Source organism: Ochotona curzoniae, unplaced genomic scaffold (assembly GCF_017591425.1).
Source record: "Ochotona curzoniae isolate NIBS_2020 unplaced genomic scaffold, NIBS_Ocur_1.0 scaffold_4683, whole genome shotgun sequence".
NCBI lineage: Eukaryota > Metazoa > Chordata > Mammalia > Lagomorpha > Ochotonidae > Ochotona > Ochotona curzoniae.
The window spans coordinates 14,384,906-14,406,238 of NW_024467121.1; the positions used below are offsets into that span (position 1 = coordinate 14,384,906).

Consider the following 21,333-nt stretch of genomic DNA (forward strand, 5'->3'; position numbering starts at 1 on the left):
AGGCCCTAGGCCACCGGGGGACTTGACTACTTGCTCCACAGTTAAAAGTCATTTGAGACTCAGGAAGGGGATTCAGGGGCATCCGGAACCTACAGAACAGAAGCTTTAGTGCAACTGTCTTGTCCTGAATGAAATAACTCCTGAAACACAGAAGCAAAGGGAGATGCGAGGATTTTTCCCTCCAAGGCTAAAGGATGAAGGAAGGAATATCTCTCTTCAGGTAGAAAGCACACTTGCAAACTGATTTGAGGATACTGCAAAGAAATTCAACGACCCTAAATGGAAGACAGGCAGGTGTGTAGATTCTGCGATGTTGATCCCAACATAGTGAAGAGTCAAGGAAGGCACACTGAACTTAATGAGCCTTAAGAGCAAACAGCCTTTATCCTTGCAGGAGCTTGGTCACCCTCGGGTCTCCTTGTCAGATGACCAGAACACACATCACATGCTCTTCAATGCTAGGAAACTGCATTTGTGCACATAGCATGTCATCCAGCAGAAGGGCCATTTAATCATTTATAGAGTCCCAATGTCCAACGTTCCCACTGAATCATTTCTGAAGTCGTGAGAGCAAACTGGCCCAGAAATCAACCTCCCTAATTCTCCAACATTGGATTCTGACCTTAAAGCAGTGTTGAGCTTCTCACCACGAAGCCAAGTTGTTACTCCTGCAATACAGATCAGCTAAGGGGGTCCCAATGAATCAGCAGCTCTAGGAGCCCATGTTCAGAAAACAAGCTTTTGATTTAGGGGTGCTTTGGAAAATCCTACCTACAGCTTAAGAAATTGATTTTCAGTACAGAAAAGTGTGTCAAACACGCATAGGTCTGCCATTCTGCCTCATTCTGAAGCAGAGATTATAATTCATATCCTCTTTTATAATTCGTAGAATTGATGAAGCTTAAAGCAATAATTTTATAATTTTTTCTAAAATTCACCTCCTAAAACTATACACTCACACACTCATTGCTATTTATGCATCACAAAAATGTTATTACTATGCCAATAAATTATTCCAAATCAGATAGGTGACAGTAACTAAGGAATGCTTTACTAGAAATCAATTATTGCTAAAGTAAAAAAAAAAAAAAAAAGACTGTATTTAAACAGAAAACTTGAGGAACAAAACATCTTCTACCAACAGGTTTGTCAATATTAGAGCACATAGCAATACAATATATATCTGTGGCTACTACTGCACCAAAATTTGTTCTCTCTTCCTTAATGAAGACTCACAGCTAGGAACCAGAAGTCCACACTTGTTGTGGGATCGACTTGCTGACCACACAACGGCTGCTGAGAGACTAATTATCACAAATGGGAGGTGAAAAGGAGTGTGTGTCACTATCGGACAACAGAGTGTAGAACCTGGATCTCTTGTCCATCTACTGGCTCACTCATGATGAAGTCAACCCAACAATCTCTGCAATGAGAACCACCCACTAATCAGGAACATCTTGGACTCATTCAGAAAACAGAAAACAATTTTTTAACTGGTTGCAGATAATACACCTGTAACAGTTGATCAACTGGTCATCTTGTCAGCCTTATCCCAGCATCACCCTTACAGAAACACCATCTGAAAGAAGGACTTTATAAAAACAATGGAAGCTTTCTGATCCCACAAGGAACTCGGCAGTTCTCCATACAAGCTCCATAAACAGAAGCAATTTATAAAACTTATGGCAAAGAATTTGCATACAATAAAAGAAAGCAGAAGGGAGGAAGTGTCTTACATTTCTGAAGCAGAAGGGAGGGGCTTCTTCTGCCCCAAGTTGCTTGTGATAATCTGCCCAGTCAAAGTCCTGGCCAGAGAAACCTGCAAAAGAAAAAAAAAAAACCCCATGAGTTAAGCTAAATCCAAGACAAACAAGCAAGGTCCAAGCGTGTCAGTGATTAAGAAAAGAGACACAACTCCAGGTACGTAGAGAATGAGCCCAAGTGTATCTACCAGCACTTCCAATTTCATGAGAGTCAAATGAAGTGTTTTGGAAAATGTAAAGCACTACGCTTAGATAAGGGATACCATCAATTATCATAACGACATTCCTGAGACTAGATGAAGGGTCCAACTTCCTTGTAGAGCCCCGGTGGCACCTGTCAGTGGGGAGACTAGCTTCAGGAGAGAAGAACTGAGGTTGGGAGTGTACACAAAACACAGTCCCACAATCCGTTTCACAGGAAATGGATAAAGAGTACCCTCCTTCGAGTAAATTCTCTGAGATGGTGGAAAGTTTGTCCTCAGTGTTTTTGAGCATGGTCAGATTTTACTGGAAAAACCAGCATGAGAAATGATTTTTAGAAGATAAACAACAGGTGTAGCACAGGGCAAATGAAGAGTAGAGGTTTGGAGATGAAGCAGCCCCTAAAGATGGGAAGGAAGGGGAGGAAAAACAACTATTTCTATAAGACGAGTTCAATTTGATACATATCCTAGCCAGGCGATTTGTTTCATTCCTTCCCTTCTTCTCTCCCTCCCATTCTTCATTTTTGAGGTAGGATGGATTATGCAATAAACATTTCTCCAACATATTAAGATTTGGGAGGAGATGGGAACAAACAGTTCTGAGTCATTAAACAAGGGAGGTCTGACCTAGGCACAAGAATATTCCTTGACAGGGGAACAGCTGCACTGAACAAGCATGCCAGGAGAAGGGGAGTGAGATGTTAAAAATATTCTGAAACCTACCATCTAATGATGATGAACCAAAAAAGTGCAAACTGTCACTCATAATCTTTATCTTGTGTACTCTTTATGGGTTGATGTGTATGTAAAATAAATCTCTATGGGATTCTTAAGACTATTTTTGATCCAAGTCCCCCGACTTTTTCTCTCTGTATTGTCACAAATTCTGCAATTGCAACTTCTCCTGACATGGAGACATTTTCAGGAAACCTCACAGTTACAGAGCAACTAAAACTCTTCACAAAACAGTCTCAAGACACTAGTTGCTTTCTACCTCCATGTGTGTGCTGAAGGACATAACTGTATCATTATAATTAAGTAAGCAAAATGGAAGGGGGACATTTAACAAAGAAAGCAGCTGTCTCCCCAAGCCCAGAGACTGATCTCTGACCTGTTCTGAGCACCAGCGATGGCCTCTTTCTTTCATAAGACTTGCATTCTAGGGGCCAGTGCTGTGGCATCCTGGGTGAGCCTGCCACCTGTCTTGGCTGTTCTACTTCCCATCCAGCTCCTGGGAAATGTGCCTGGAAAAGCAGCAGAGGATGGCCCAAGCACTTATGTCCCCAAGTCAAAAGACTCATTTCCTTGCAGAAAGAAGCCACCAAGCTGTGAGATTCCAATACTTCAATTTTTCTAACCAACCTTTCTCCCTTAATCTTTACCCCAGCATTGTACCCAAGCTAAATGGCTCTTACATCACATGTTTTTTGAAACAAACAAATTAAGTTTCCTCTGACTATTTCCCCCCAAAATAACAAAGCAAGTTCCCAACAAGTTAACAGAAGGTGAGTTTCATCACAATTAACAGGATCCTGCACTTTGGGTGCAGTTTCTGTGTCCTCATGCTCACCTGTATAAAATAGAAGACTCTTGTCTTTAGATGCCTCACCTCGGGTTGGTGAGAGGTTACCTAACAGTGCACAGGTAACTGAAACCGAAGAGGCCATTGAGACTCAGACCCAGCTCTGTGGGTACCTGGATGGACCAAGGAAAAGTAAGCTAAATCCTCAGTGCCCAATTTTTCTCAGCTACAAAATCCAAAAATAAATAGAAAAGTTTTAAGGCTTCCTTCTGACGCATGCAGTAATTCAGAGCCTTAACTACTAATGAGTTTAAAGCTGCTACTCAAGGTTTTCTTCTTTCTGTGGTTCATCCCTTTCTCTCTTCAAGAAGAACTAAGAAGACAAAGAGATGCCATTTTCAAGTTACGCCTCTGGAAGACAAGCTAAATGCCTGCAACACAAAGATCACAATTGTCTCTCATTTTTGGCCAACTGATATCAAAGTCCAGATATCGTGATTGATATCAAAGTCGAGATTTCCCTGTCCAGATCTGTGTTGCTTCCTTCCTTAGCAAATGTGAGCTATGGAAGACTTCGTAAGATCATGGAAAGAGGACAGAGAAAGGAAAATTCCAGAGGGATGAACAACAACAAAGTATTTTCAGAACAGCATGGCATTTGGATATTCTTTATGATCAGTATCTGCTCTGACAAACCTTTCCTCTTTCCTTCCCTGACACAAAGGTGTGTCACTGGGTTTTTCATAACCAATTTTTGTCAGAAAGTATCATTCCCAACCCTTCTATGGATCCAGTTCTTAGGCTCAGGAGAGCCATTTTTAATATGATGATTTCTAGTTGGGTATCTCTAAACTATCATTAAGCACTCAGCCCTCAGAACTCACTCATTGCTTGAACACTGCAACAATATAGACTTCTCCTCCTACTACTCTTAGGGACCTTTATTCACTGCATTACTTAAAATTCTTTTCCTTTGGGCGGATAATGAGCTCTCTTTGTAAGGAGGCTTTGTGACAGCTCAGAAAACAACTTCAACACAAAAACAAATTGCTGTGGAATATACAATAGACACAACAGGGGTCAATTATACTCATTAATCAACAAAGACAGAACAACAAAAACCCAGGTTTAACTGTAGCCAGGAAAACACATTTTAAATCTGGAGAGAAACAGGAGAGAGGAGAAGAAAACAAAAAGAAACAACACCCCTTAGGCTGTTAAAATGTGCAACAAGCTGCCACGGGAGATCGTCAAACCACAACTGCTAGAATTATTTAAGCTTTTAATGGGGTTTATTCTCAAAGAACTTCCAACTGTTACAGGCCCAAAAGGAAAGAGGCTGAGCACTCATTTCTTTACAACAAAAATGAATTGACATAAAGCAGCTCCACTTGAAAACATGACAATTGGCAGTGCAAAGAGACAACTATTTGGAAAACCTTTTGGCAGTAAAATTTTCACGTCTTTTGACACGATTTCATTCTGGGAAGCTATCCCATAAAAATGACCCTAGAAACTTGAAAACTGTTAATATTGAGACTTGTAGCACGATGACTGCTAATAATTATGGGAAGAAAAGAAAAACAAAACAACCTACCATCCACCAACAGAAAATGACATGAAACACGGCCAAGTTCATGGAATGCTATGTAGGCATGCCATTGTGTACAGTATGTTAAAAAAAAAAAAGTAATGGAAAACAATAACATCTAGGGCTTTAGATGAAAAGATAACCAAAAAGATACCCCCCAAAATTTGAATAAAACATGCAAGATAAGAAGAAATACAACAAAATCAAAAATACCAAAATGAGACTCACTACTACACTTTTCTTAGGGTATTTTTGAACTTTCCATGGTTTTGACCATGGTCATGAAATTATTTCAGTAACCATTATTGGAAAACATAGCATCTTTGCCATATTTTAAGACAAAATCAAGTAAATGGGTAATTACCCAAATATCACTCTCTTTAGCATGTGGGAGACTTTCCCACAGTCATGTGCCCTCTTCTGCCATCAGAATCCTGATTTAATCTAGCTTCTAGAAGCAGCTGGGCCTCTTTTCAGCAAGAAGAAATAAACACGGTGGTTTGATGGGCATGCCTGTGGCATGGGATAAGGGAACAATTTATACAAGTATTTCTCTCTTATAAGACACACAGGAATAAAGGCTCTTCTTTCACGTGGGGTGGAATTCCTTTAAGGAATTTTACACATATGGCAGGTACTTGGGTCAGTTGTTAAGACTCCACTTGGGTTGTCCGCATTGATATAAGAGTGCTTTGGTCCTGGTCTTAGCTCTACTTCTAATTCCAACTTCCTGCTTATATGTACCCATGTGGCTGGAAGGGATCCAAATCGCCTGAGACACTATTGCCATACCCCAGAAAACACACTAGCAGAAAGCTGAATCTTGGAGCACAGCCAGGCCTCTAACCGAGGTACTCTCATGTCAGATGGAACCATTTCAAGCAAGGGCCTTAAAAACTGTGCCAACACTCAGCCCTTAACAAATTATTGTTTAACAATTAAACTAATGTCACTAATAAGGCAATGACACTTTCTAAAACAAGGAAGGGAAATTTAGCCAAAAATAACTCACTGTTCTGTCTCCAGTTTCCTGAACCTTTGGGCTTCTTTTTGGGACAATAAAAGATAGACAAGGCAGTGATTCAACTTTTAAAATTATTTTTAATTTTATTTGAAAGGCAGAAAGATGGAGACAAGAGATTTTGCACCCACTAGCAGCTTCCCCAAATGCCCACGTTTTCTAAGGTTGTCGTCCAGAATTCCATCTAGATCTTCCATGTGGATGAAAGAGATTCGAGTGTTTGGATCATTGTGTGATGCCTTCCAGGATACATTTGCAGAAAGCTGAATTCAAAGCTGGCATTCAAACCACACATTCTGATCTCATGTACAAACTTAAGCCACTGTGCCAAACACTCATTCCTGGCACACCTTTATTGAGTTCTAGCTTCTAGAGCAGTAACCTGAAACTCAACACAGTATGACAAAGGCAAGGATGGGGAGAGATGCAGGAATTAACAAAGAATCATTTCAGGAATTACTGGAGAGCAAACAGAGATGTTCTTTGCTTCAGAGAACATTTACTTTATTAAATATTGAAACAGCATGTGTAAATAAGAAGCTTATTTAGCTTTTAGCTCAACGCCTCTTGGAAAGGAAACATGATACAATAATCTTCAAAGATCAGCAAAACCAGGATCCTGATGTATCTAGGATTTATGGCACAACAGATCTCATGTTCTATGAGTAGGCTCTCACTCCTTTAGCAGAAAATTCCGTAGCTCATTGAGCAGCTCTATCAGGCTCTTGTGCCAGGCTCTACTGTTCTGATCAGAAGTTCATCTCTCTCCCCTCAAACCAAAACTGATTTTAAAACAATCAAAACTCCCTGTATACCCACAGAGGTCATACAGTCAATGACATCAGCTCAAGGCATTGGTGATGAAGCAACATTACAAAGACTTCACTTGGCATTGCTTGCACCAGGACTCGGTCTATCTATTCTGAAGCCAGTCTTCCTCAGGGCTCTCTGCTTTAGGAAGGGGTATTGGCGCTCCAGAAGCTCACAAGCAGGGCAGAAAAAACAGTTACAGACGAAAGCATTTCCTCTCATTCATAGTATTTGTTAAAATGCTCCCTTTTTTTAAATCTCCAGCTACTTCCACATCCTCAACTGAAGTTCGGTTTTATTATCTATCGGGTAGAGATCTTCAAATTTTATACCTTCACTCATTCTTAATTCTCTCTTTTTGCATTCAAGGGATTGTATAGGAAAAAAATAAAAAATAAACAAAGATGTCAATTTTGTTTAAACCCAACCTGGCCACACTTCCTATCTTCTAGAATAAGAATTATATGGGATTTAACATCACGTATAGTGTGACAAAACATATTTCCTTCTCTGGGGTCATGTTCAACATGTTATTTTTGAATTATAAATATCATATACCAGGACAATGATATTTCAAGACTTAACACCATATAAATGTCAAATATTCAAAAAAAATCTTGTAACCTAGAAAATGATGAGTGATTTAGGGAAAGCTGAGCAGGTGGAATTCTTACTTTTCAACAATAAACATAGTTTTTCAGATACTAAAAATGATTTAGAAAGATCTATTTCAGCCTTTTTAAAAAATCAATCAAAAGGGCCCAGTAGTGTGGCCTGCAGCTAAAGTCCTCACCTTGAACCCACTGGGATCCCATATGGTCGCCAGTTCTAATCCCAGCAGCTCCACTTCCCATCCAGCTCCCTGCTTGTGGCCTGGGAAAACAGTCGAGGACGGCCCAAAAGTTTGGGACCCTACACCCGCGTGGGATACCCAGAAGAGGTTCCTGGTTCCCAGCTTTGGATCTGTGCAGCACCGGCTGTTGCGGTCACTTGGGGAGTGAATCATTGGACGGAAGATCGTCTCTCTATCTCTCCTCCTCTCTGTATATCTGACTTTGTAATGAAAATAAATAAAATAAATCTTTAAAAAAAATCAAAACCAACCATTTTGTTCCAGAATTAAACAAGGAGCTAGAAATGGGACCATATTTTCAAAGTTCAGAAGCCAGGTGATGGACTCTGCTTGGACACTAGACAGAATAAATCTTAGCAATTACATAGCCAAACTCAGAAGAAAATCCCCAAAATAAAAAAAAAAAGGTCCTTAAAAGTCAGTGCTGAGAACAATACCAAGACAATCTGAATAATCTAATAATAATCTAATAATAACAAGACAATCTGAATCACTGGAGACTACCACAGGATACCTGATCCAGGTAGCTGTCCAATCTGTGAACAAGAGACCAGACAAACTGAGAAACTGAGTGTACTGAAACAAAGAAAGAGCAAAGCGGGTTGCCACCTGCTTAGAACTGGATCAGGGAAGAACGCCACAAGAAATTGTGCACTCCTCAATGTCAAAGAGACGCATGGAGGTTGAGTCCAACTTCATAATTCTGCATGAGATGCACCAAGAAATTCATACCAGATTCTTGCAGGGACTAGACACTGTTTTTAGTGGTTAGTCTATGACAGTGGATCAAAGATATCAAAATCCTTAGTCCTACAGAGGTTCCTTTCCAGTGGGAACAGCAATAATTTGCAAACGAAGACTGAAGATACACATGAGATGTAAAACTAGGTGGATGGAATTACACCAATTCAGGACAAATGCAACTACTGCAGAAATAATAGCAACCACTGAAAACCAGTTCACAGGAGCGAATGTTTGGTGCAGTGGTTAAGGCATGCATGGGACATTCAGATCCATAGCACAGTAAAGAGCTCAAGTTCCAGCTCAACTCTCCATTCCAGCTTTCTGTCAAGGTGCATCTTGGAAGGCAAACATGATGATTCTAGTTGCTCACTCCCTACAACCCACACAAGAGACCCAGCTGAATTCCCAGCTCTTGGCTTTGACTGGCAAAATCCTGCCTCTTATGGGCATGTGAGGAGAGAACCAGTGGATAGAAAATCTCAAGCATTTTGCTTTTGAAAATTTATTAAAAAAAATAAAAATATAATGCTGCCATAGAAATTTGCATAATCAACAAGCAAAATCTGACCATGTGATCTGACAATAAAAATTTTAAATACAGCAAAAACAGATAATATTGGAAGTATACATACATTACCAAAACTGAAAGGATAACAGTGAAAAAACTTATAGTCACTAAAGGCAATAAGTTCATCCTTAAGAAAATGCTAAGTATGATGGTGCTGATGCTAGGCTTTATCGTTTCTTTCACCAAACCTTCAAGAATCAGATTATTTGTATCTTATACAAACTATTTTTAAGAGAGACAACTTAGAAAGGTTACTGGATGTGAGGTAAGTACACAAAAGTCAATCATACCACATTAACCAGTCAAAATGAATAAGATATTGAATTGAAAGAACAAGAGAATCCAATCCACAACCACAAGCAAGGACAAAGAATATGGGAACATTTTAGACAAAAAGATTCTGAACTATAGAAGATAGTGGAATAATATGAGATTGGTACAGGGATAGACAGAGAAAGTAATCAGTTAATATGAGCAGGATGGGCGTGGGCTCCCTTTTGGAAGAAGGGGGCAGTGAAGGGTTCTTGAGGAAGGGGATAGGATCCAGCCTGATGCCATCCAACAAGCTGTGAATATCAGCCATGTGCTACCCATTATGCTAAGAAATGGGGATGAGCAATGATCCACAAGACAAAAATGGGATTTAGAGGTTTAACAATTTCCATAAAAGACCCTCTAGGACAGGCACTTCTGCTCCTACAATTCTACAGTTCACTCCTCTTTGATGTTACACGTCAGGAAGGTTAATCAAAGAATTTAAGTGGCGACCTATGGTTGATATCATATACACCCTTGTGCTTAGTACTTTCTTGTTGCGTTGCATTTTATAGTTCTTGTTAACATTGACTTGGTTTTGTGCTTAAAGGAATGGGGTAAAATCTCTAAGGTTCCATCCTTTGCTGACCAGAAAAACATTTACATACACAGCTACTCTGAAAAAATCTTTATCCATATGACTTTAAACTTCTTTTCTTTAAGGGGTTGAGACACACTTTTTTTTTTAAGTGAAAGTAGAGTTAAAAACATGTAAACACACTCTCATACCACCAAACGTCTTGGGCTTCATAAGCTATTTCCCATGTGATAGCTTTTTGGGGATCAGTGAACACATTACTGCAAGCAATATTCATGGTTTTAACAAAAAGTTTTAAGCAACGTGATGCATTTGTTGAAGTCATACAGACATGAAAGCATCTAAAATAACCTGGCAATCTGTGTAGTAAATGCTATAAATTCCATAAAGAAATCTTCAAATTAGTGTTACAAGCAACAAACTCCCAAAAAGAACTTTCACACATTCATAAAGCAAAAACTGGTTTTTTAAAATCTCCCATAACATGATTCCCTGCCCTTGTGGTATGATATGAAATGCAATGAACTGCCTTAGATTTATCAAATAAATCACTACTATCAAAACCCTACCACCTCCAATTAAAAAATAAACATACTGCACTCTCACAAGATGGTAAGAAAGACCAATAATAGAACCCGGAGTGTTGATAACAAGTGACACTTGAGAGCATTGGAACTCTTCACCTGCCTGGACATTCAGACAGCGCCAAGCATGTAAGAAGTCAGGTGCAGTGCTTAAGGTCACCAAAACTTTCCAGAACTACCCAGAAGGATGGCCCTGATAGAAATACTGGTGAGAGAAAACAGTCATGAAGTGTGGATATAACTATGCACAAAAAGCATTAAATAAAGGGTTCTAAGACTGTGGTTTTAAAAGCCAACCTATGCTGCAGGATTTGAAAGACCCTGTAATACAGCTAAGCCTCAGCTTCTCAGAGGCAAGATAATTGGGGCTGATAAGATCATCTTTAAGATCCTTCTCAGTAACAAAGCCTTTTACTCGGAGCAATGCATGTTTATTTTTTAATATATAATATATTCACTTAGAGTAAAGGGGAGAAAAATGAGCAATTTAAAAAGTGTTCTAAGTTTCTTCTTCTGCCTTACTCGCTCTACTTCCTTACAGGAAGAATCATTCTTGTTCATTTACTACGCCATGTTCCTGAAATTCCTTGCAAAAATATGACCAATCACACACTCTTATGTACCTTACCTCTAATAATAAAAATAATAAAAAGATATACCACACCTACTGTTCTCTACTATTTAGCATATTTTGGAGAGCTTCCAAGTCAGTTTATAGAGCTCCCCCACTCTTTCTTTTCAACAGTTGTACAGTTTGCAATAGATGGATATTGAAATCAACAGATGGAACCCAATCCAATTCCTTTAGAGTTTTTTTAGCCCTCTGCAGTTATAAATAACACTGCAGAAAGACACAAATTTTTATGCATGTTGCATGCATATGCCTTTAGGAGAAATTTCCAGAAGCAGAATTGCTGAGTCAAGGGCTACTGTATCTGTGATTTTACTAAAAATGCCCTCTACCGAGTTTTTCCCATCTTCAATCTCATCAGGGGAATCTGAAAATCTTTGCTCCTCCACACTTAACAATATTAATTTCTTCTTTCCTTCTCTGAATATCTGCTTCAACTACTAAATATGTGGCATTTCAAAATGATTTTAATTGGTAATTCACTTATTACAATGAACTTACATAATAGTTACTGCATTGATTTGTGTACTGCTCTGTTCATATACCTTGTGCATTTTTCTGTAAGTTCCTGGTCATCTATTTTTCTGGTATATATCAGTTAAAACTCATTAATTTCAAGAAAATAATTCTGTGGCAATTGGATAACCCCTGCAGATTACCAGTGGAACTTCAACTAATAACATTTATTACTTTTAGGAAGCTTTATGATTCTAACAAGAATCATCATGGAGATTTCTCTTATTGGAGGATTCTAAGCAGCGTCACATCACATCCACAGGTGTTTCCATTGGAACAGTCTTGAAAAGTAAAGCAGAATGGCTTAGGTCAGAGTGCTAAGGAGTAACAAACACCTAGGGCTTAGTAACCACATCCTCCCCACTGTGATCAAACACAGACAAAGGAAGAGGGCCTGCAACTACATCTCCTCACAGCATGATTGTGAGAACTGATTTAGTTAGACACTTGCAACAGAGTATGTGAAAGTTCACCTTATTGTCATTAGGTGCATGCCATGACTTCAAGCACAAGAATCAACAGCAGTGGACATGAAAATAGTCTAATGCACCTGCCACCAGAGATGAACATGGAGGAAAGATGGAGATAAAGGCCCAAGGGAGTACAGCTGGGTACAGATGAGCTAGACATCCTACAGCCAAGTAATGCATTCAGTGTAAGACAGCCACCAGGAAAACAGGAATTTAACCTGTGGGTATTAAATTGCTCTTTCAACAAGGCTAACACCATAAGTAACTAAATCTCAACTGGAAAGCTTAATGCAAAACTCCTTATTATTTCAGGTGTCTAGTAACACCCTCCTAACATTATTTCACCTTTCATTTTTCTGCTCTCCTTGCTAAATAAACCTTACTCTTAGAGGTGACGAAAAAAGATCACTAAATTGTAAGTACAGCAGTTACACAATTTATTTTAGTGCAACATAACAACATATTGTTATATATCTAAGAGTAACTGGACTGTGGAGAAAATATGATTTATTTATGGAGGAAAACAATCTTGAAACCTAAAGCAATATATCAACAGCACTTTGTTGCAATTTTAAAGCCATTTAGACTCAACCAATTAATAACACTGCAACTCTGTCACTACACAAAAGCAGCAGAGTTTCCTGCCAATAATGAAATAACTGATGAGGAAACTAAGGTTGACAAAGTGAGTTGAGACATCCAAGGTTATATACTTCACTGGGGGATAGAGCTAGACTCGATTCCAATGTCAAGCTAAGAAGGTGACTATACTACTATCACATCTGAATTGTTTACAACATAAGATCCTCAGTTTGACAAATGTCCCCTAATCTTAGGTACTCTTGCAGGGTAAGGAGAGGAAGGGAGAAAGTTAATTATTTTCAGAACTATACCTATGAACAATATTGAACCCATTTTAAAAATCTGAAAAATGTATTTAAAACATCTCCTGATTCATCTAAGTCCAACCAACTTTCACAGTACAAACCTTTGGGAGGAGTGAGGTTGACTCCATTTTTAAGGCACCATTGTACTGGCAAAATCCCCAAAGAATCCGCATGGCACAACATTGAGAGCTTACTAGGTTCCGGTCTTAGATCATCAATAGTTACTTGAAAAAAATGATTGTTAAAAACCTAAAAGAAAAAAAAACAGAGCTAAGCATTAATTCTACTAGTATGAAATATTAGCACGACTTATACAGACAATTGATACATTTCATCAAAATGATCTAACACAACTGACACAACATGGCTGCAGAATGTTTGCCACTGTGGTCAATTTACTGGAAAAGGTAAATGAATAATTAGAAGAGAAAGAAGTTTTAAAAAATCAAAGATGTAGAGAAGTAAATCAATAACCACAGCTTGAAGAAAAGCCAACTGACAAAGATAGACAGACAAGCCCCAGCCTAGATAAAAGCCAAGATGTACAGTGACTGGTCAAAATCATTTACTGGTATCCACTGCAAGCATCGAACTCCACAGATAAGATCATTTCAGATCCTCCAAGATCTGGCTTGGAAGATGCTTACCTCTTCCTACAGCATATCCCTCAGACACTCCATTCTGCCCAAGAGGAAATCATTCATACCAAGCATACCGTTACTCAGTGTTTGACAGACAACATCTGATTCCACTGCCACTTTATCAAAAGATCGCATTTTTCAAAATGTGTTCTAGTTGGAATAAAGCACCTTACTCCATGTTCTCAAAGCACCAGACTCAAAACTATCAAAATTCTCATGCTTTCCCATGAACTGATAACACAGATGCCTCCCGCAACAAATAGTAAGTACTTCGAGGACAGTGGCTTCTTTTGTATGCAACAAAGTCTTCCCAAATACTCAGAAAAAGACTTTATATAGAAACTGGATAAATATCAAATGTACTTAAGAAAAAAAATCAATGAAGAAATAAGAGCAGGAAAAAAAAAAGACTCAATTTAAGGGGGAAAAACGTAACAAAATCAAATGGAACACAACACTGAAGAGAATGATGGATTTTAGAAACCTACTAGGTATAACAAATCTGAAAGAAAAAGACAACTTTCCCATTTCCTCAGACTTAAACCAGTCTTCCTTAGGAAACCCCATAACCTACAAAACTATGATCCCTAGCTCCTTCATCCACAACGAAGCACCTTCGTTCTAAGCCAAGGAGTAGAAAGGTACTTCTATTCTCTATGTTGATTCCAGTCTGGGAGCTTTTGCCTTTGAAAGTCAACTTCAGAAACCAAAGGGTCAAATACGGCCTTTACAAGGAGGCCATCCTTCACAGCCATATAGAAAAATCCTTTCCTTCCTCCAACCTAGTGTTCGATTACCCTTGTCGTTGTATTTGTCTGCTTAGCACTTACAATGTCACACGCAAAATGGTCATGTCCCCTCAGTTAAAATGCATGCTCTAATATTGAGTAAGGACTTTCTCTGTGTTCTCAGGGTCGAGAATCAAGGTTGAATGCTCCAGAGATATTTGCTACATTGTTGTAACCTATTCTGTCAGGCATACAGAGGCACAGAGACACGCACAGATAAGTACACAAAAAGAATGTAATACTGGCAGGTGGCATCCTCCCTAAGCACCTCAGGACCCTGGGAACATGAGCTGAGTGGAATCTCTAAAACTCATTAAAATATACATTAATTTGGACACACTTGAGAAGAAAACTTTAAGAAGCTCATTAAATCCTCCAGGGTTCCTGTTCCTAAATGATACAGAACCCCCAGCTCAGAGACAGGAATCCAAAAGCAGGTAACCACGTAATCCAAGACAGCACGGCTTCTTAGAGTTGGCAGACACAGAAATAGAACCCAAAACATCTCATTCCTTAGTCAATCATTAAAATAACACAATGCATATTAAATGCATGGATGATGTCATCATCATTACTGTCATATGTCTACATCTCATTCCATTTTGGAATAACAAAGATATAATCTTGCTATACAACTTAAGTTTACTCATTTAACACTAGATTCACAATATGCTTGTCTACATTCTTACCTGCTTCCTTTCATTATCTTTTTATTTATGTCTTGAATAGTTGTATCACAAAGAAAAACCTCAAAGGGAGAAAGATATGATCTTCCTTGTGATGTACAATGACAGCACAGTTTGCTATCTCATTCTCAAACACACTACTCTAAAATACTTTTCAAGGTTTGGAGAAATATTTTCAATCATAAATATCTGCCACAATAAGAATCATGTGATGTTTCATTACACGAAAATGAGTTGTAACTTGGAGAGGTACTTACCTAGGTTCAATGAGATACAAGTACACATTTCCAATAGCATCATTATACCACACAGTCAGTAAGAGAAAAGTATATATGAAACAGAATAATTTATATACCTTATGCTTTGTAAAAAGGAAAAAGTACATTGAAAAGAAGACAAAAGCATGTTTCTGTAACCATTTTTCATACCCTGTAAGACATCACTACTTCATTTTTCAAATTTTTTCCACTCATGAAATTTTAAATGACAAGAAGATTAAAACATTAGACACTGCATGAACAGTTGCCATCAGAAAAACAAAGTAAAATGAAATTGACTTTTAAATATTTAATTAAATTCTCCTACTAAAATTCACAAAAGGTCAATAACCAAAATATATGTAGGCTCATAATACTAGATTTTCAGGCTTCTCCCACCATTTATAAGATATTTAAAATAGAAACAAGCAATTTTGATTTTTACCATAAGTGAGTTCACTGAGACTTCTTTTATGGGGAAAGGATATTATAACCCTATAAAATATTATTGGATCATCCAGAAAATGTCCGTACTTGAATAGGTAATTTTATTCTGACTGGCAAGCTAAGGTACATGAGTTTCTCCTTACTCTTCAAAAGTAGATGAGAAAACGAATATGGAACTGATAATTCACAGAAAACAGAATATGATTCTCACTATTTTCAGGAATTTTCAAAAAGAGATGCTAATCACTACAACCTGTGCAGGAGGAACAAGCCATTCTTACAACGATTCAGCATTTCCATAAGATAAGGAAAATTCACCCTCTCCATTAGCAGAGGTGGCATCTAGTTAAGACTCACCCTTAAAGCTATCCAGGACTAAAAACAGAACTCAAAACAGTGCTGGAGAGAGCCATGTTCCTATGCCTTACTTTGCATTGGCTATGAGTCCTTGCAGGAACACATGTCATCTGCCCTCACTGCGAGGGTCATAGAAAATGTGCAATGGAAAGAAAACCCACCTTGGTCACTGATGCAGGACAGATATGAAAGGGCTCACTTATATTCACAGTTTCTAGCTTCATCCCAACTGTGAAGAAATGGCTTCTCAAATCTGCATGATCCTGAAAGGAGGAAGAGAATAATAATAAAGGTGATGTTGCTCTGAATTAACTTGGTAACTGTCCTTGAGTATTTTCTTCAGCAACGGATGGAAATTGTTAACCCTCCCCCCCCTTTAAATTTCTAATTATTGTAAAATACTGCAGATGTAATTATTTTCTGCAGGCTAAATTGCTTTTCCAAGGAAGCAGCAACCAGCCTTTGTGCCCATGCTTACATCTGCACTACGCAAAAAGATTCCAATTATATTGCTTTGATCTTCCCAGATGCTATCAACAGAGACACAGTGGAGAAACGGAGCTGGTCAGTTATTTTCCAAACAGCAGGGCTGTTGTTTAAGAAACAGTGACCCCCTGCTGCTGGAATTACAACACAGGGCTTCTGTGTGTACCCTCTGGGTGACTGTCTCTCCACAGCCCTCAGTGTCTGAGAGTCTATGGCTTACCAGCCAAGGCAGTGAATCCATGATCTAAGAAAGTGTGCACATAAGAATCCAGAACCTCTCTCAAGGCAATCAGAACCCAACTCTTGCTGCATCAAGAGAAACACCCCATTCTGAATTCACACCTTGCAGGTGGATAACTTGGACTTTCCTGCCTCTTCAGGAAAATAAATGTCAATAAGCATGTTATCTCAACAACAGTAGATGAGTTTGGCTGGTCTTGGGATCCCAGAACTGATCTTGCTCAAATGGAGGTGACCCCATAACTCCCAGTCTGTATCAACAGTAGTGGATCAATAAACGGATTTGAAGTCTATTCCCGCAAAAGTGATAGCTGCAAATCAACTTTAGTCTTTCCAAAGGCATCAACTGAGTGTGAAGGATGCAGAAAAAAATTACACACATACAGAGACGAAATACTTTGCTTTCTCTGCAAATCTGAGGAGTTTTAATCATTTCCATGATGATATTCTGTATCCAACTCTGACGGTAATGCAGAGCTGTGTCTGCTCACACAACCCTCAATCCCAGAGCTGGTCACATCAGTGTCCAATACAAGACTCAAAACAAGGAACTCTCAAGAAAACTCTGTCACACCACTGCTGTCACACCACACCTCCAAGCCACAAGGACTCTTCCAATGTTCACATCCGCAGTGTTGTACGACACATGCTGGGTTTGAGTGGAGCAAACAATGTCACATCCTAGGAAGGAACGTATCAAAGGGACAGGACCATTCTCAATCTTCATAAATTCCTGAAGAACTTACAATCAACACTTTATAAAAATTATATGCACAAGGAAATATTCTTGGGTGAAAGACATGACTTTGATGGTTCATGTTGCAGCCTGTATAAATTCCGTAAGAACTTACCATCAACACTTTATAAAAATTATAGGCATAAACAAAAACACAAGGAAATATCTTGAGGTGCAAGTGATGACTTTCTTTGTTCATACCACATTTTGCATAGATTCTGTAAGAACTCACCATCAACACTTCATAAAAAATTACATGCCTAAAGAAAAGCACAGGCAAACTCTTAGGTGTAGGTGATGATTTCCATTGTTTATGCTGTACATAGAGCATTTACTTTTAAATTTGGCGGGGGGAGGTGAGTCAGGAAAAAAAAATAAAATGCAATAGCACAGAAAGCTAAGGCATATTAACACATACCAACCAGCATTCCAATGCTATAATCCACAAATGTGATGAGAGAAAAACTAAACCAGAAATGACTAATTGACATTTATATTAATTAATGCTTTTGTCAGCAACCAAAGCCTCTTGTATCTCTCAGTGGGAAGAAAGTCACATTTGTGGATTTTGCAGGTAAATATATTCCTCCTTTTAAAGCACAAAATCCTTTAACATTTGAAAATGGGAATTACTTTTAAATTATGAGATTATAAACACCCTAAATGTATTCAATAAGTCTAAGCCCTCATTATTAAGGTATTTGGTAATATGGAAATGGTTCGGGAACCAATGACATATTTGTAATCATCATCAATAGCCTGGTTGAATGAAAGCATTACCCAGAATTTTTTTTCTCTACTATCCTTCCATACTACAGCATTCCCTCTCACCAACCATGGATGAAAGGCCAAAGAGTTTTGAGATCTGGCTCAGTGACCAAAGGAAATGGGCCATGGGCCACTTCTCCCTCGCTGCCTGCACTGCTACAACTCTCAGAGAAATGTGTATCCCTCATAATTTACCTCTCCTTGTGTGCTGGAGGTATGACCTGAAAATAATCTGAGCCTCTGGGCTACCTCCCGTCTTCATCACCTCCCTTGTAGTCCATGTGCCCAATTTGTTGCATAAGCAATTGCTCTGTTCATCCCTTTCTGAGCACAGCCAGCTGTCCAAACAGGCTTGACACACAGCCGCAGACCTTTTCCTTGACTTTGACTACTAACTGAGTGAAATCCACATCCACTCTATATCCTGTTTTTCAAGGTCTACTGCCAAGACTCTCTACCAGACATGCTGAACACGCTGTGGCTCCATGAGCTCTATACTACAAGCTGTCCTTCATCTGTTGCTTTGTGAGTCAGAGTTGCCAAGAAGCCAACAGGACATTCAGTGAATTGCAGGTTTTAATGTAGTTCTGACTTCAAAGTGTTTGAGGTTAGAGATGTTCACCTTGTAGTATTGATACAATTATTCCCAAGCCTATTTTCAAGCATGTTAGAGGAAGGATATTCAACCTGCACCAAGTTTTCATTGTGTGAGAAATCTTTATTTGGTCCTTGTTTCTGGTTCCTGGCACCTGGTTCCTAAATCACGTGTAATTCTTTGGATGATAGAAGCATCTTTTATTCTAATGAGGTCATTCGTGGGAAACACCTAGATAGCTTCAGGATGAGGGCAGATGACAAACAATGAGCCAAGATGTGACAATTACAATGGTCAGTTCTCCCCCAGCTCCCAGAATATGGAGAGGAAAGAGAAGCTGGAGATGAAGTTAAATATCAATACCCAATGATTCAATTAATTATGCCTGTATAGTCAAGCCACTTTAACCATGGAGGAGAATTTCCCATTTAGTCAACATGCTCTCAAGGGTAGTGTACCCCAAATCCATGGGAACAGAAATTCCAATGTCTAAAACTTTTCTTGGCTTTATCGTGTATACCTCTTACATTTGGCTGCTCATCTGTATCTTTGTAAAATTTTTTAGGATAAAGCAGTAGCTATAAGTAAACCATTTTCCTTCAGTTCTGTGAGCCAATTACAAAGCTCAAAGAAGAAGTGATGAAAAGCCTGAATTATAATCATGAGAAGGGAGAAAGGGAAATCCCCAAGGCTATGGAATTATATCATTTTTAAAATTATAATAGCAAAAGGTATCGAAAAATAACAGTGGAAAGTGGGGGCTGGTGTTGTGATGCACAGGTTTAAGCTGCCACTTGCGACACTGGCAGCCCATATTGGAGCTGCAGTTCCAAGTACTGCCAGCTCCATCCAGTGTTCTTTTACTGTGCCTGGGAAAGTAGCGGGGGATAGTTCAAATGCTTGGGACCAGGGCACCCATTGGGGAGACTCACATGGAGTCCCTGAATTTGTCCTGGTCAAATCCTAGTTGTTACAGATATTTGGGGAATAAACCAGCAGATGGGTGATCTCTTTCTGTCTTTATCCCTTTCTCTGTCATCTTGATTCTCAAGTACATAAATAAACATTTTAGAAACGACAAGACGTATACATGGCCAAGCATTTTTCTTTGGTTTAGAAAATAGGGGAAGTCTTTTAGGACTCCATACTTAACTGCTGGGGTCTGTGATACCCAGGGTGTAATTTGTGTCAGAACTAAACTGAACCATAGGACAATGATGGTGTTCAAAGTCAGGGAATGGAAAAGATTCATACAGCACCCTCAGAAATATTTGGGAGGGAGGGGAGAGAGAGAAGAGGAAGCAGTTGACAGAAAAACTTCTTACTTATAGAAACAGATCTGACTTTGTTTCAAACTATGCAAAACCCCCAAGACTACTCATTTAATATACTAAAAAAAAAAAAAAAAAAGCAAGTCGAGCATTTGAAGAGGTGGTAGCATTCAAACAAGCACAGATACGCTATATCTGTATAACTGTATACCATCCTATTCAATTTGAACTTAAAATCTTAGAAATGAGTCTTGAAATTGTAAAAGGCATTTATCTTCCAGTGCTAATTTCTACTTTCTTCAGATTACTTTTTAATCTTCATTTTAAAAAGCATTTTTCTCTAACCATGTAGATACCTCCATCTGTTTCCAGGGTAAATGAACCTCGTAGGGATTTCAGATATAAGAGCAAAAATGTTTAATGATCAAGGGTTTGACTAAGACTGCTACTTTAATGTTTATGTTATTCATGAGCAATGATGTCAAGAACTTTTTACTATAAGAGCAGGACAATATTTTCCAATGGAGATTGTAGCTGGAGCCTCAGATCTCGGAAGACTCTGAGACACATGGAAAATAGCCATGTTGTCTGTGCGTCACTTTCCAGCAAATGCCAAACTCACTTGTTTACATTAAATGGTTCATCCAAGAAAGACCTCCATAAATATTTATTCCATTAAACTGAAGAAGAAAACAAAACTAGACACTTTCTTGACATTCATTCCAATTCTGTGTTCCCTGATTCATTCAAGAAACTTTCATTAGAAACTACAGAGATATTGTACAGTAGGATTCCAGGAGCTGCATGAAATACATGCGAATATCTACATTTCTCAAGGGAAAGAATGGAAAGACAAGAAACATGGCCCAAATAAATTTCTGAATGAATTCTCTTACTTCTAATATAGAGTAAACTATCAGTTTGATCATGGCAGTCAGACATCTGATAGGAGTAGATCTTACTTTCAATATTAAGTATATAAGAGTGATAAACAGAAGATTCTGGAAAGGGGGCACAGTAAACCCAGTAAGGAAGGCTGGGCCTT

At 38.7% G+C, this 21,333-nt stretch overlaps 1 protein-coding gene across 5 annotated transcripts in view; it reads right to left on the bottom strand.

The window, feature by feature from the left end:
- SFMBT2 (Scm like with four mbt domains 2) overlaps window positions 1-21,333 on the bottom strand; it is a 205,704-nt gene that overhangs the window by 61,670 nt on the left and 122,701 nt on the right. For all 5 annotated transcript variants that reach the window (XM_040968195.1, XM_040968193.1, XM_040968194.1 and 2 more), the window contains 3 exons: window positions 16,354-16,455; window positions 13,118-13,265; window positions 1,737-1,819 (listed from right to left, as the gene is read on the bottom strand). In XM_040968195.1, coding sequence (XP_040824129.1) covers window positions 1,737-1,819; window positions 13,118-13,265; window positions 16,354-16,455 — 333 coding nt within the window. The remainder of the gene's footprint in view (window positions 1-1,736; window positions 1,820-13,117; window positions 13,266-16,353; window positions 16,456-21,333) is intronic.